Genomic DNA, 15,236 nt, shown 5'->3' with positions numbered 1-15,236 from the left:
ACTTTGCAGTCTTTTTTCTACTGTGATAGCTGACTGACGTCTTTATTTTGAATTCACTATCCGTGTATACGTGATAAGCTACTCGAAACTAAACAAGGCTAAATACAACATAGAATGCAACGTAAAATATCTTAGATAGAAATGCAACGACCAGGACGACTTACATAGGCAGAAGACGAAACGGAAGCAATTCAAACAATCACAATGAACGACTTCTATACATTTTTGCGTTCAAATGAACACTGCAACGAAATGAGCGGTGTATTAAATAGTCCTGTGCTTGAACTAAAATATTAGTTAGACTAAATCCGTAAATATACTACTCAAAAAACAAAAAAGAAAACATGGAACGAAAATTATTAAAACTTTGTGGTGGTTAAATGCTCTATAAAGTTTTTATATTATTCCAACATATAGTTATGTTTGCTGTCTGTTTGTATTCATCTGGAACGCTGACATAATGCCTTAGTGCTTTGAGAAAAGCAGATTTGGCTCCAACGTGATCGCCGAGGTGGTACTGTGAGTAAGCCATACGGAAGTGCATGTCTCCTTTTGCGTTGTTTCGATCAGTTGTGTGACATTCAGTGTCAAGCGAAAGGAAACGAAGCGATAACTTTGATGATATCAAACACTGTCTGTAATTTTTGATTTTGTTGAAGCAATTACATAGGGTTTTAAGGGCTAAGCCAATTTCAGCCAATTTTGCTATTTCATCACAGTCGCAACATTTCTCGAGGCTTTCGATAAGTTCTTCACAAATTAAGATAAAATCTGACGAAACGGATGCAAACTGGGATGAAAAAGACGACGAAGATCTTGTTAAACTATCTGAAATTATGTCAGCCATGTCAGAAGCTATCTGACACCTTTGGCTTGGTACAAGAATGTGTTTCCACCAACAGATAACACAATGCATTAAAGAAAAAGCAGCTTCGTCTCGCTTTACCAGAAACAAGCTTTCAGCTACGCGCTCTGCCTGATAACATATGTTGTAACACTGATCACTTGGTGGTGATATGGAGGTGGTCATAGATACGACGTTGTCACATAATAATTTGACTTGCTCGTCTGGCCGCCCGAGAATCACGGCAAATCGCAGCACCATTAATGCATTTACAAAATGCGAAAAACCTGTAAGATATTGGTCTTGTAGATAACGAAATATCTCCTTTACTTTCTTTTTGTGAAACGACGGGGTTTTTTCGTGCATGTTGCATATGCCTAAAACAAAAGTAAAACTTTATGCCACAATTATACTACTGATAAACGGATTTGCTTGCTACAAACCTGAAATTACCTATTTATTGACGTGCAAATTTGATAGCTTTTAAGTTGAAATATGTCATATTTCAGGAAAAATTTGTTGGTCTACCATTTACCACACTTAGCTTAAAGTTTTCCAAATATTCTTACCCCATAAATTCAGAAACTGACTTCGTCTCCATTTTGACTCATCTTTATAATCTTCTGTCACTCGGTGCGCGAAGTGAGATTTTAAATAGTATCTTAGAGCCCCTTTATATTGACCTTTGCTTTCATAGATGGTAGCCAAATTGTGACAGCATGAGCCATACACAGATAATTTGACACGATCGTCCCCGAAAACTACCTTCAATTTTCTAATGGTCTGTATGTTGATGGAAATAGCTTTGTCAACATTTTTTAGCTCTTTTTCGCACAAACCAAGGCATTTAGCTCTGGCTGCTTCGGTTTTAACAACAAGCTTTTTGTCGGCACAGCTTGTTAAAGTAATCACATCCAATACATGATCCATGTACGTGATGAGCTGTCTACAGATCGTTTGTTTTAGTTTATCACTGGGAGTGTACTGCATGACGCAATCAGCTGCTTTGTCAATATATTGTTGTAACAACTCTAGTTTGTCAGGAGGATTTTCGATCCATATGTGTAAGTAGCTCACACTTTCTAAAAACTTAACCAGCCTGGTGAACAACTTATTTTCCAACAGAACATCAACAAGTTTGATGATGTCATAACCCAGACATAGTGCTTTTTCCTGCGAGAGTAGGGTCGATTTGACAAGGGACAATAGCTCATCACATTTCACAATTGCGTCATCGACAAGTTTTTGAGTCAGAAAATCATTTATTTCCTGTTTTTTCAGTTTGATGCTTTCATAATCTGCATAGCATATTGCATATTTTTTCTACCCGAAAGTTCTAACCTATATTATTATGAGTATTAATGCTATATTTAACCATTAGGTACAGTTTACTTGTAAAACGGAAATTGCATTATTTTTTAATTTACGTTTTAAAAAATGGTTAACCTGAATCAGTATTTTGTTTCTCTTCTGTTTGTTCTATTACTGTGAGCTTGGATTCACTCTCTTCAAAAACAACTTCTTCATCTTCTGATGATGGATTACCAGAATGTTCTAGTTCCTCTAAATAATTATCTGAAACCATAGTAAAAGTTGTAGTCATACATTTACCAAATAAAACAAAGTGCCAAATTTACTAAAGTACGAAGGGTCCTGTTACCTACTTCTTGATATCACTTGATTGATTTGTTTGCAAGCATTCTCTTGCAACCCATCATCTCTGACGTCAATGTGAGCCAAGACATTAGCAACCTGCTGTGCTATTGTTGTGAGTTTGATCGATTTCAGTTGTTGTTGAAGCTGATCTCGTACTTCAATCATTGATAAGCGTTTTGATGGGTCCTTATCTACGCACATAGCCATGATGCTTTCAAGTGAATCTAAATTTTTCTTATCTTCGCTGTTCCCTTCAGAGCGACCTTTTATTCGAGTCAAATCATCTTCAAACGGGTTTTCAGATTTTAGAACCTTCATCACTATTCGAGGAAATTCAGGATACTTTCGCGCCATTGACATGAAGAGGATCACTCCAAAACTATAAACATCCATGGAAGTAGTCAAACGCTTGCAGTTGGGATCCATTCGTTCGGGAGCTGTAAAACTGATTGTGCACTGAGCGCCTTCTCCCGACTGGTCGGCAATCCCTTCATCTAAAAAGGTGTTTTGAGAGAAAGCAGCTCCACCAAAATCAGCAACTTTACAATGAAGATCAGCGGTAAGTAATATGTTCTGTGGTTTAAGATCTCCATGAGCGATGCGACGATCTTTAAGTAGTTTATGAAGATAGGTGATGCCATCCGAGGATTCATAGTTCATGCGAAGAAGAAGAGGCATGGGTAGGGATGGAAGTTTCTTGTTAAAAATAAAATCATAAAATGATCCTGCTGGCATATGCTCCATCACAAGACCGATGAATTTCTCTTCATCAATCACGCCATGCACGTCAACTACGTGCTTGTGTCTTGCTAAGATCATCATCTTTATCTCTCTTAGTATCCTGCAGCAGCATATGGTTGTATCAAAAATTATGTCTTGATATTACAGTTTAGCTTAGCTTAGGCATAGCTTATCAATAATTAAAATGTTTTTTTTTTGATAACTCAAGGTTTATTTACTCATTATTGGATTCCTTCACGCCTTTGTTAGACTCCCGTAGATGTTTACATTTGACGGCAACTTGACCAAGAATGCGGTGATGTCCAAGCAGTACAATTCCAAACCCTCCTCGACCGAGAACATTGCTTTTGACATTACAAAGTATCTCCTCGGAACTAATTTGTTTAACAGTTATATTTTCCGGTGTCAACTGCACAGAAATAAGCGGGGCTGTAAACTAAGTACTAATTGTTTATATTAGGTCTATCACAGTTTCTTTTGAGGTTATTAACGTTATGATTTAAACCAAAAGATTTCATCTTATTTGTAAGCCACTCACTTTGTCCATATTTTTTGCTGTATCTCGCATAGGAGGAGAATAAGGATGTTTTTAGGCTTAAATACGAAGCAACAATTTCTATTTCACTTTGTTATGCTTGATTTGGTCTAATCTTTTAATTGAATTATAGGTAAATTTTCCAAAAAAATTCAACTACAATTCCTGCCCATTTCACAGATTAACAACAAAGTATAAACACGTTGCAGAACAATTGTGAAGTAGTTTATAAACATTTTCTTCTTTTCAACCACTTTTTCTTTGCTCGATATGTACTTTGTGGCCAGAACCTGAAAGAGATAAGGCTAGAAACAAAACAATAGAAACAAAACCTGAATATCTTGTACACATAGAATCAATGTTTTCGTGGTTTTGTATCTGCTTTCATCAAAGTAACTTGATGCTATGGATTGACTTTTAAAGGACATCACACGTCAAAGCACAGTCGAAAGTTCTACAGAAAAACTGCAAAATATTATCGCTATAGGAGCCAAAGCTCCACGTACATGTACAAGTTTTAGGCAAAAATACTGTATGTTAGACGTTGCAATAAAATCTTTTATCATAGCACATACTTCTATAAATACAGAGCGCAATGTTTGGTTTTCATACATGCAATAAATCACCGCGTAAGATGCAATTAATTAGGTATCTTAACGTGTATATGCAAACTATACGCAAGACGTCTTGCAGAAAAAAAGTTTGTTTTCTATTCATGCAGCAGCCCAGCAACAACTTTTATTGGCAATTTAAATTGTCGGCATATAACGCTAGTCATAAATAAGCAAGCTTGTGTTATCTGGCCTTTAACCGCGGAATCCTGCTGTAATCTGAGTAAAGACAAGGAATGTATTGAGAGCAAAACAACCAAGCTACGGGTATAGAAATCAATACAGGCGAATTTACGCCCATTTTCAGTGCTCGGATAAACGGCTCAGTGCTGACAGCAAGTGGCCAACAAAGTTATGGGTAATGTCAGCAATCGCAGTGTCGAGCATGTTGCTGTTACCAAGCAAAATTCGTCAGTGCTTCAAGATTATTGCTAATTTCCAGGTGGTTAATTTAAACACTGCACTTAATATGACTTTCATTAATACAATACCTTTGAAGTAAGCAAAGAACCAACCAAGTGACATGGCAAAAAATAACAGCCACCAGCTAGAGCCGCCAAACCATTGCCGTTGATGCCAGTTGTTTTTTTTTTGAGAAGACTGAAAACGGTTTTTGTGGCCATGTGTTCTTTACAACCAAGCAACGTTAGAAGTATAAGTTACCAGCAAATATACAACCTTGCATCTATAAAAGCTACTATTTTTACCTCGTAAAGTCGAGAAGAAGATCGTAAGCTGGCAACGTAATGCACCAGGTACACGGTATCATATATATTTATGCACTGCACCCCAACTACATGATTACGCTATTTCTGCGCAATATTAATAAACGCTGAACGCGCGTTTACGAGAGTGAGCCAGTAACCCAACACAATTGCCTATAAATCAAATTTCTGCAAAAAAATTTGCTGTAACTTTTGTCATTCCTAAGTTTAAACAATGAGAAAAAGTTGCACATCAACTGACTTAATGGATACGTGCTAAAGTATAAATAAGCGCAGAAGATATCAGTAATGTTGAAGCAACTGTTACTAGGGTTTTGTGACATTCATTTCATCAAACGCACTACGATATTTGCAGAAAACAATTACAAATATCACAACCACTGGAGCGTACGATTACTGTAGTCAAGTTACAGTGCTATTGTACATTTAAAACCGATGATCTTTTGCGAGATGTGCGGTATAGTTTTCATCCTGCGATTGTGAATTTGGCGCTAATTTGAAGCGGCTCCTTCATTTTCCTAGGTTCTAGAAATTTAGTTAAATAAACAACCTAAACATTGCGTAACAATTATAAATTGTGTATTCGCGATTTACTAATTGTTCTCTTTTTTTGCTCTGCTCCAATCTCTCTGACGGTTTATTGGCGTCGCACATTGTAAAATCTGAATGAAATGAAATCAAAATATTTAATACAATGTCTTTTTGTGAGTAATTTCATGCCGCGTGCCGAAGTCATTAAATACAGGTTGTCATTACTTCACCGGTAAAAATCGTGTAACTCTGTCTAGCTTGTATGTTATGACATAGTAACCTAAACTTAACTGAAATCTACCTTCTAACCTACATCTAACTCTTGTAAAACCTTAAATCCAGTGGCTATAATCAACTTTTTGCATTATTCTCCTAACCTAACCACCTATCTTTAACAACAGGCTGCGTGACCTACAGACGGTGAAATTGTCACTCTCTTAAATATATAGTTGTATTACTTAAAAATATTGACTCATGCGATCTCGCTATATACGACGACCTGGTATAAGATTGCAGGACATATGTAGAAGAATTTTTAATCAACGATATGCTTTGTGGTGTAATTAGCAACCTTTTGAATAGCAGTGGAACGAGATTACTACAGGTCACTACACAAGATTCGGAAATATTTTCATTTCATAAATTTCAGTTTACAGTAAACATAAAAATCGCGATCAAAAAACACAGAATTTAAACATACTTGAAGTAAATATCGCTACACTAGCTTTATAGTGTACTGTATATGTATACAGTATGCCTGAGCAATTTTCTGTTTTTGTTTATGTGACCCTTTGTAAGATCCTAAATATAAGGCGCCGTGTTCATGAAATTAAAGGTTATGATATAACAGAAGACCTAGGTTTAGACTATATACACTTGTTGATGCATAAACAGCATTTCATAATCAAATTTTTTCTATAAAATGTTGATTGAGGGCAAACATATACAAAATTAATTGATAAACTTAAGCAATTATCGTGCTTTAAAACTATTTTGAGAACATTTTTTTATTTCACGCGTTTTTGGTCACGCTGGCGTATAAAGATGACAAATACCATACTTTTTGAACGTCGTCAACATAGTTTTTAACAGACGTTTTGACGTTAACTAATCATAAGCTGTAACTAATCTGTAATCTGTGGTTTATATCATTGTCACGAAATCAATTACATAATGACATACAATATAATTACAGTAAGATTTTTATCAAATTACATAATTCATAAGGAAAAAAGCACAATATGGACAAATTAATACGTAAATTTTACAGACCACATACCACGCATAAATATTTGTTTTGCTTATATTGCACTTAACATATACTGATGGAAACGTAATCGATATTATCAGTTTGCAAACAATGAATAAGCTCTGCTGTGTAGGAACACAAGTTTTGGTTAATATTTGATAGTTAGTAACGGGATTACGGCGGTGTAGGTTTTTTATCTGACAAATAGTAAGTATAGGCTATATTAGTTAATTTGGCACACAACGTAATCAAACAAATTGTTGGTATGCATGCGGTGCAGCTTTTAATAGAAAAAAGAATAATAAAAGAATAATAAGTTATTCATTGATGACAATGTACTGCGATAGAAATGATAAAAATGCTCACGAAATCCGACATTTTTTCTCCTCCTCCTCTTCTGGATTGTTCTCATTCAGTTCTATGATTTTCTGCAAACATTTGTTAATGATGTCTTCATTCCGGTGTGTAACTGGGACGCTTTGCAAGATTTCAACAGCTTGAAGGAGTGCTTCTTTTGCAAGTTTAACATTTCCAAGGTTATTTTGACAAAGAGCAATTTGATACTGAACTTCTCCTTTTCTGTTTCTCTGCTGTGGCGAGTGACCCAACGTTTCACGTGCATAACGTCGCATGAGGTCCACAGCTGATACTAAATCTTGTCTGTAGTTCCTGGTCCTTCTGTTAGGTCGTGTAAATCTTTCAAGAACTCGACCAAGGGCTTTCAAATTATCGAGCTTGTCGTGACACTGAAACCTTGTGATGTCATTGACAATTTCATCAACAAAGCCGGTTGAAATCAAAGCGAGCTGCTTAGGTGGACATGAAGACTCGCAAACAATACGACTGAGGTCGTCGTACGTCTTGTGTAGCAGGTCTACTTCAGGGATGTGCTTACACCATTGTATTGCACATTGTAATAATGAAGATGCTAATTCATGCAATTTCTCACTTAGAAGACTTTTTACTATGCACTTGGCCTGATAGCAAAGATCAAAATACCGGTCAGAGGGTGCAGACAAGGTGGAGGACTTATGAACCACTTTTTTGCAAAACTCGATTTGGAGCGGTTTTCTTTTCATTATAAGAGCAAAACGCAAAGCCATCATTTCATTCTGAAAGAGTGCCCAGCCTGTAAGATGTTGGGATGCTTGAAGAAGATAATCTAGAATCTCTGGCGCTTTACGCTTGGACAACTCTGTGTAGTTTTCGTACATATAACATACATCTGCAAAAAATATTTTAAAATTAATGCCATTTTAATGTAAATGATCAATGTAAACTGTGGAGCAACGAAAAAAATTTACGATGCAAATCAATTTCATTTTTACTTGACAAAGTTATGAACTGATCCCTTCTCCATTTCTCTTCATCTTCGTAATCCGTTGTTTCCCGCTTAGCATAGTGAGACTTTAAAAAGTATTCAAGCTGTTTCCCTGGTTTGCCCTTGATTTGGTAATCAGCCGCCAAGTTATTACAGCAGGATGCATAAACTGACAACTTATTGCAATCGCTGCCAAACACTGATTCCAAAGCACTGACAGCTTTGATATTTACATTGAGAGCTTGATCGTTGTTTTTGAGTTGTCTGTAGCACAATCCCAAACACAGCCAACGAAACGCTTTCGTTTTCACAACAAGCCTGTCATCATCACACCCAGACATATCAATCACTTCTCGAACATCAATCAAATAACTAATAACCTTTTCACAAATTTTCTCTTTCATCTTCAAATTCATAACAAAATTGGCTACACACACGTTTGCTCTCAAAATACATTCAATTATGAGTTTAAGTTTATCGCAAGGTTTTTCTATCCACTTGAATATGAGACTCACACTTTCAAGAAGTTTTATTATTGTGCAGGAAAACTTTTCTTTTGGGAAACCTTTTGTGAGTTTGATGATGTCATAAGCCACACGCAATGCTTGATCGTGTGAGAGTGAATTTGATTTGATAAGAGCGAATAGTTTATCGGCTTGCGAATTCGCGTCGTCAGTGCCATTTTCGACAAGTTTGCCTTTGACAGTTTGCATTTTTACAAGGATAGTGCTATAACCTGCAACATATTCAAAATAGCATCAATAGCTAAGCCTACAAGTTTTTGTACATACCAAACTGCTGCGCTATCCTTGTTTGGTCCAAACCTGTTGCAGTCACATGTTTGTTCATAAAACACAACCCCTCAAACTGACCTGAATCAATTCCGTCTTCTTCTTTTCGAACAACGTTCACATTTTTACTGGAAAAGTTATCAGCATTAACGTTTTCATTTTCTCCACGTGATGCTGTTGAAAGCCGTGGTTTGGCTACAAGAAAATAACACAAAAACACTTGACCTTAAATCATTATGAGTACACACCGATGACAAACGACCTATATTAAGTTATTAACTTATTTTAATAAGTTTGAATAAGTTGATAAGTTTTAATAACTTATTATTCATATTAACTTTATTAACAATATTAACTTACTTTTCGAATACAACTCATTGATGGGTCTGCAATCATTTTTGTTTAACAAAACCTCTCTTATTTCAACATGAGGTAAGACATTAGCAACGTGCTGTGCTAACGTTGTGAGCTTTATTTGTTTCAACTGGTCTTGAAGTTGATCTCGTATTCTGATCATTGGCGGTCGTTTTGATGGATCTTTATCCACAGATTTTACCATAATGCTCTCAAAGAGAGTGGTAATTTTTAGATCTTCACTATTTTCTTCAAGACCTTTTTTAAACAAATCAAAGTCATCTTCAAATGGGTTTTCAGAATTTAGAACCTTCATCACTATTCGAGGAAGTTCAGGATACTTTCGCGCCACTGACATGAAGAGGATCACTCCAAAGCTATAAACATCCATGGAAGTGGTCAAACGATTACAATCTCCGTTTAGTCTTTCTGGGGCCGTAAAAACCCAAGTGTATTCTTTTCCTTCCCCAGGCTTGTCAGGAGCAGTAGGTGTGCCATAAGAAATGGTGTTTTGAGAGAAAGCAGCTCCACCAAAATCAGCAACTTTACAATGAAGATCAGCGGTAAGTAATATGTTCTGTGGTTTAAGATCTCCATGAGCGATGCGACGATCTTTAAGTAGTTTATGAAGATAGGTGATGCCATCCGAGGATTCATAGTTCATGCGAAGAAGAAGAGGCATGGGTAGGGATGGAAGTTTCTTGTTAAAAATAAAATCATAAAATGATCCTGCTGGCATATGCTCCATAACAAGACCGATGAATTTCTCTTCATCAATCACGCCATGCACGTCAACTACGTGCTTGTGTCTTGCTAAGATCATCATCTTTATCTCTCTTAGTATCCTTGAAAAACAATTTAAATAACTGTACAACCCATATCCGTGGGTGACGCGACAGCCAAACACGCCAGAGAAAGCCAAATACAAGCTCATAAGCTTGTATACAAGCTCTTATAATAGCCTACAAGCTATAATACATTTTATGCTCACTTCTAAAAACTAAATTTGTCGGATGGGCGTGATTTACTACAATGAAAATAAGCAACGTCAAAACTAGAGCTAGGGTTTTGGCCAAGGAACCACACCATCTCTTTAACTTAAACTATAGCAGTCAAAAGTACTCACTGATCTTTATTCCTTTTAAGGTCATCCGGAGAACCTTCTAGATTCGTGCATTTGACAGCTAGCCTGCCCAAGATTTGATGATGGCCAAGCCGAACAGTTCCAAATCCTCCGCGACCAAGAACATTGTTTGTCAAATTACATAATATCTCTTTGGCGACAAAGTATTTTATGCTTGCAGGTTCCCTCTGTAAAACACAAGAAATTTGCTTCAATTTTCCCCGCTTTAACAGAAGATCTAACTTAGTAGCGTTTAACAACAACACCAACGCATATTCTAGGCCTGCATAACACATTATCTCGAAACTTACTTCGGTCATTGTAGTTCACATTTATTTTGAAAGTCAGAGAAGCATATAATCCTGAGCAGAATGAGAAAATAAAAATAAAAATAACTAATTTCTTCAGTTTCCAAATTTAGTTCTTGACTTGCCCCTGAACAATTAATTAGCATCAAATATCTAATTTTCCTGATTTAATCGTTTTTTTGTTTGAAATCTTCTGAATTCACTAGTTCACACACAATATTGTTTTTACTGCATAGCGTTAGCGCTAGCGTTTAACTGCTAGCAGGGCAAGCATATAATTAAAGGCTCTGCCAACAATGTTTGGTGCAAAGTCCGAAGAAAAAACATCCAGTCAGAAACATTGAAGACGTTCAAGAAAAACAGTGAGATACTAAATGGTTGTATATCATCTGAGTGACAGTTCATTTGAGTGACAGTATTTGAGTGACATAATTATGACATAAATTATTCATTCGAGTGACATAATTAACCCTAACCCTAACACTAACCCTAACCCTAACTCTAACCCTCACCCTAACCCTAACTCTAACCCATTACTGTAGTTTGAACAGTACTTACCAATGTGTCACTCAAATGAACTGTCACTCAGTTGATCAACTACCATACTAAATATATCGTCGTGAGTTCTAACACTGCAGTTCTACGTTTAGGAACTATTAAGAACGTTTAAGGAAATCTACCGTGAGAATGCAACAAAATAGAAAACGCAACCACTGCTATAGCATGGCGCCAAAACATAGAAAAGCGATAGTTATTAGGAGTAAACATACCAGCGCTGCACAATCAATATGAGCGGTGGTGCGCAATGACAATTAGAGACGTAGGTCATCGCTTGCTCAGCGATTAATTATTATTAAACAAAACCTTGTTGGCATTTGTCACGGGGCAAGATTGGGCCAGTTTAATTGTTTGTAAAGCACCTGTTTAATTACAAATACTTGTAGGCAATACAATGTGGGCATAAAACGGCAGACATTTTACAGTTTTACATCTTTTTAAAAGAGTTTTTGAGTTTCAAGATCTTGCTATAGCTATGGAACAACTGTTTTCTCCTGAACAAGGTTTGTTGAAAAGAAAACATTATTACCTTTAAAAGATTAAAACAGAGAACATAATCTAAAAACAACAAACCTTGACTACTTACAAATTGAAACGAAAATGGAACGGGTTTATCATTAACAATTTCTCACTGTAAACACTTTGTTCTTTTTTTTTGACAGCACTAATATGAACATATAGCAAAAAATAATCACTATACACCAGGCAATATCTCTTTTAGAACCTGCCTTCGACTGAACTGTGTATATTTTCAAGGTAAAAAGCCAAAGACAGATTGCTTTGACTTCTAATAAGACAAGACATAATTTTGCTCTAATAGCAATGAAAGAGGTAAGTTTCAGGTAGTAGTTGATCAGATTTTAAACTATCTGGATGCAAAAAGGTTTCTAATGTCAAAACAGAAAAGATTTTTACGACAGAGATGATAAACTGTTAACTGGATTTGCGATTTTGCACCCTGCCTGATTACCAGATGTAGAAAATATTAAACGTTTCAATGTAGAGGAATTATTTTGCGATGTTGAAAGTTACATCCTTGGTAAAGGAGGATTTGGAATTGTTCTGCTTGACCACGATCGTTTACTGGCAGACATAGCTCTGATTAAAAGTGGTTACGAAAATACAAGCGAAGACCTGAACATTACCACCCAACTTGAGAGAATCTAAGTTAAGTGTGTGGTTTGAGATCCATTGAGATCCATCCATTGGCCTCCGATGATAGTGATGCGAGAGAAACTCCAAAAGCTATAGAAAAACAGCATTCGCATTCAGTCATTGTACAACATGTTACCAACGCTTTGAGCTACGACAATGTTGATGATGCTTTTAACCTAACTGAAAAGCTCATCCGTCATGTGATTTTTGGAGGTATAAGCATTTAAATACTGTCATTCAATGACTTTTATGGAGCATATTCCCGCTTTCGACTTGTCAGCATACCGGCATGAAAACTATTAATTGCCAAATGCTCATTTTCGATTTTAATATATTACTAGTAGCAAGCAGCACGTATATTGCGCAGTCGTACGTCTTAGCCTTACAGGCCAACGGTTCTCAATTGAGGGAGCTCGCACAACCTATGGTGATGCGTGACTAATACTCACTACGTCACTGACTAAGTTATAGACTTTCGGGGATGCAAACTGTTCTGTCAGAATGTAACTAACATTGTCTTATACCTTAGCTTAGTTAAAAGGTTATGTGCAACGTGCAAAATGTTGTTTTATTATTTTGTTTGATTATAGTATCATCCAAAATACCTGCTCTGATGGTGCAACCTCATGTCTGCTTTTTTTGTTTCTTTTGTCAATATTTTGCACAGACGCTAAAGAACGGTGTATACCAGCTATTGTTGTTAGGAGGTTTTAAATTGAGATTTATTTGTTGAATGTGTGCAAATTGCAAGTGGAATTGAGGACCGTTGTTCTTTGTGACGGCTTATGTAGAAATTACGTAACTTTAAAGATGAAAGCTGTTACATAATCTTTCACTTTATTTATATCACCTTATGTGTTTATGTTACTCTCAACATAATACTTTTTGCGTTGCTCTTACGCTAAAGACCATAATTTTTTATGTAAACTTACCGATAGCGTCACTCTATTTCTGTAGATTATCATTGCTGTGCATTTGTGTTTCCTAATCTATTCCGTGCAACTTACACTTACGAAATGTTTGCGTAACTAGATGTCATTTTGTTTCACCTTTTCTATACAGATTAAAGTTCGATTAAACTATATTGTTTACATTTGTCGCAAGGTAAGATGCAGAACAAATTAGCCAAGTTGAGTGTGAACACCAAACGGTTTTTACATTGAGTGACTTGCAAAAAAACAAGACGTCATAATTGCAGCATCCTTCCAAAACCGACGCGCGACAAAACCACAGCAAAATACGAAGGTTTCTCAGGGATATTCTTGTGGAAGTAATAAAAAGTCAGCTTAAATTTTGTTCCAGTTATTAGCACACTTTTGTGCATATTATATCTCCCTTAACGTTACCCCAACGCGTTGGAGCAACTCCTTTAGAAATCATCGTTTGCGAAAATTTTAACAGGTCAAAGGTCAATGGTCAATGGTTTTAACAGGCAAGAATTGACCTTATTTAATTTCTTTTAAAACAGACGCCTGGGTCTAACCGGTTTGTTTGATAAAATAACTGATAATACTAATCAGTTGGTGGTGATATGGAGTCATAAATGATATGGAATCCATAAATGTTCCACATAACTTGATTCAATCAACATCTTGCTCCAGACTCAAAACAACTCGCAAAGTTGTTAAAGTACTCATGCAGAAACGTATTCAAGTTGAAAACCAGAAAAAAACTGCTGTTTGAAGACAATGAAATATTTTCTCTGTAACATTTAAAATAAACTTTAACAGAACAAAGTTAGAAAATCGCATAAATGTCAAATAAATAAATATTCTGGAGTAAAATGTCAGAAACGATGCGAAGAAAGCGGCATTGAAACGTTTTATGACCCCTCAGATTTTCTACTTCATCGCAAAGAATTAAAAAATTACATTTCCATCTACAATTGGAAAACTTGCATAATCACTCAAGCATAATATTTAGAAAGCAATTAGATATAATTCTTTAACTGTGAGCCTTGCATGATAACGTAACTAGAAATACTGACCGCTTGGTGGTGATAAGGAATAAGACCTGACTTGCCTTTATCGATATTTTTACTGTTTATACTTTTTACTATTTCGGAATGTTTTTATCGATATAGTATTATGGCAGATCGCCATGTCATCAACGTATTGATGATTTGCGGAAAACTTGTGAGACACTGGTCATCTATGTAATCAAATGTATTTTATGCATCGTCCTTATCAAATGTCGAATTTTCTTACGTAATCTATGTATTTTATACGTAATACATGTATTTTAATACATATTTTACCTAAGTCTGTAATAGTAAAAGCTTAACTAATAAAACATCTACACCATAAAATTTGTTTAATACGTTTTACTTTGACTATCGCTAGATCGATCTGATTTTCTTAAATCTCAACTAACTTTTTAAAGTTGGTTGAGAAATTTCTTTTCCATTTAAAGTATAGCCCAAAAATCAATGATATTTCGGCAAAATGATTGAAGTAAACACGCCAGCCCCTTCATCTCGCATTTCTACATGCCATTCCTGTCCAGTATAGGAAAATAAAAGGATAGATAAAATAAACAAAACAAAAATAGACTTGTAAGCACTTTTCTCGCCTTTGTTCGTTCGGGCTTTAAATGCCATAAAACAAGTCACGTGATGCTCGTCAAGCGCTACTAAGCTCCATAGATATCACACGGCTAGATGCTGAAGCTGAGTTTCTGCCTCACACGGTAAAAACAAAAGCAATCAAACGAAGAACAAGATTTTGATTCGTCT

The 15,236-nt window shown here is 35.9% G+C and overlaps 2 protein-coding genes across 2 annotated transcripts; both read right to left on the bottom strand.

Annotated features, from left to right (window-relative positions):
* Positions 1–9: 9 nt before the first annotated feature.
* Positions 10–4,162, bottom strand: LOC143445766 (uncharacterized). The gene is made up of 6 exons (XM_076945077.1): positions 3,780–4,162; positions 3,460–3,650; positions 2,509–3,341; positions 2,291–2,419; positions 1,414–2,142; positions 10–1,221 (listed from the first exon to the last, which is right to left on the bottom strand). The coding sequence occupies exons 1-6, from the start codon at positions 3,807–3,809 to the stop codon at positions 386–388; spliced, it is 2,748 nt and encodes a 915-aa protein (XP_076801192.1). The 5' UTR covers positions 3,810–4,162; the 3' UTR covers positions 10–385.
* A 2,007-nt stretch (positions 4,163–6,169) lies between these two features.
* LOC143445767 (uncharacterized) lies at positions 6,170–10,914 on the bottom strand. The gene is made up of 6 exons (XM_076945078.1): positions 10,793–10,914; positions 10,485–10,669; positions 9,365–10,203; positions 9,086–9,199; positions 8,221–8,949; positions 6,170–8,117 (listed from the first exon to the last, which is right to left on the bottom strand). The coding sequence occupies exons 1-6, from the start codon at positions 10,799–10,801 to the stop codon at positions 7,255–7,257; spliced, it is 2,739 nt and encodes a 912-aa protein (XP_076801193.1). The 5' UTR covers positions 10,802–10,914; the 3' UTR covers positions 6,170–7,254.
* Positions 10,915–15,236: the final 4,322 nt, after the last annotated feature.

This window comes from Clavelina lepadiformis, chromosome 2 (genome assembly GCF_947623445.1).
Source record: "Clavelina lepadiformis chromosome 2, kaClaLepa1.1, whole genome shotgun sequence".
NCBI lineage: Eukaryota > Metazoa > Chordata > Ascidiacea > Aplousobranchia > Clavelinidae > Clavelina > Clavelina lepadiformis.
The sequence above is the reverse complement of the archived record's forward strand: the minus strand, read 5'-3'. Positions and strand labels throughout refer to the sequence as shown.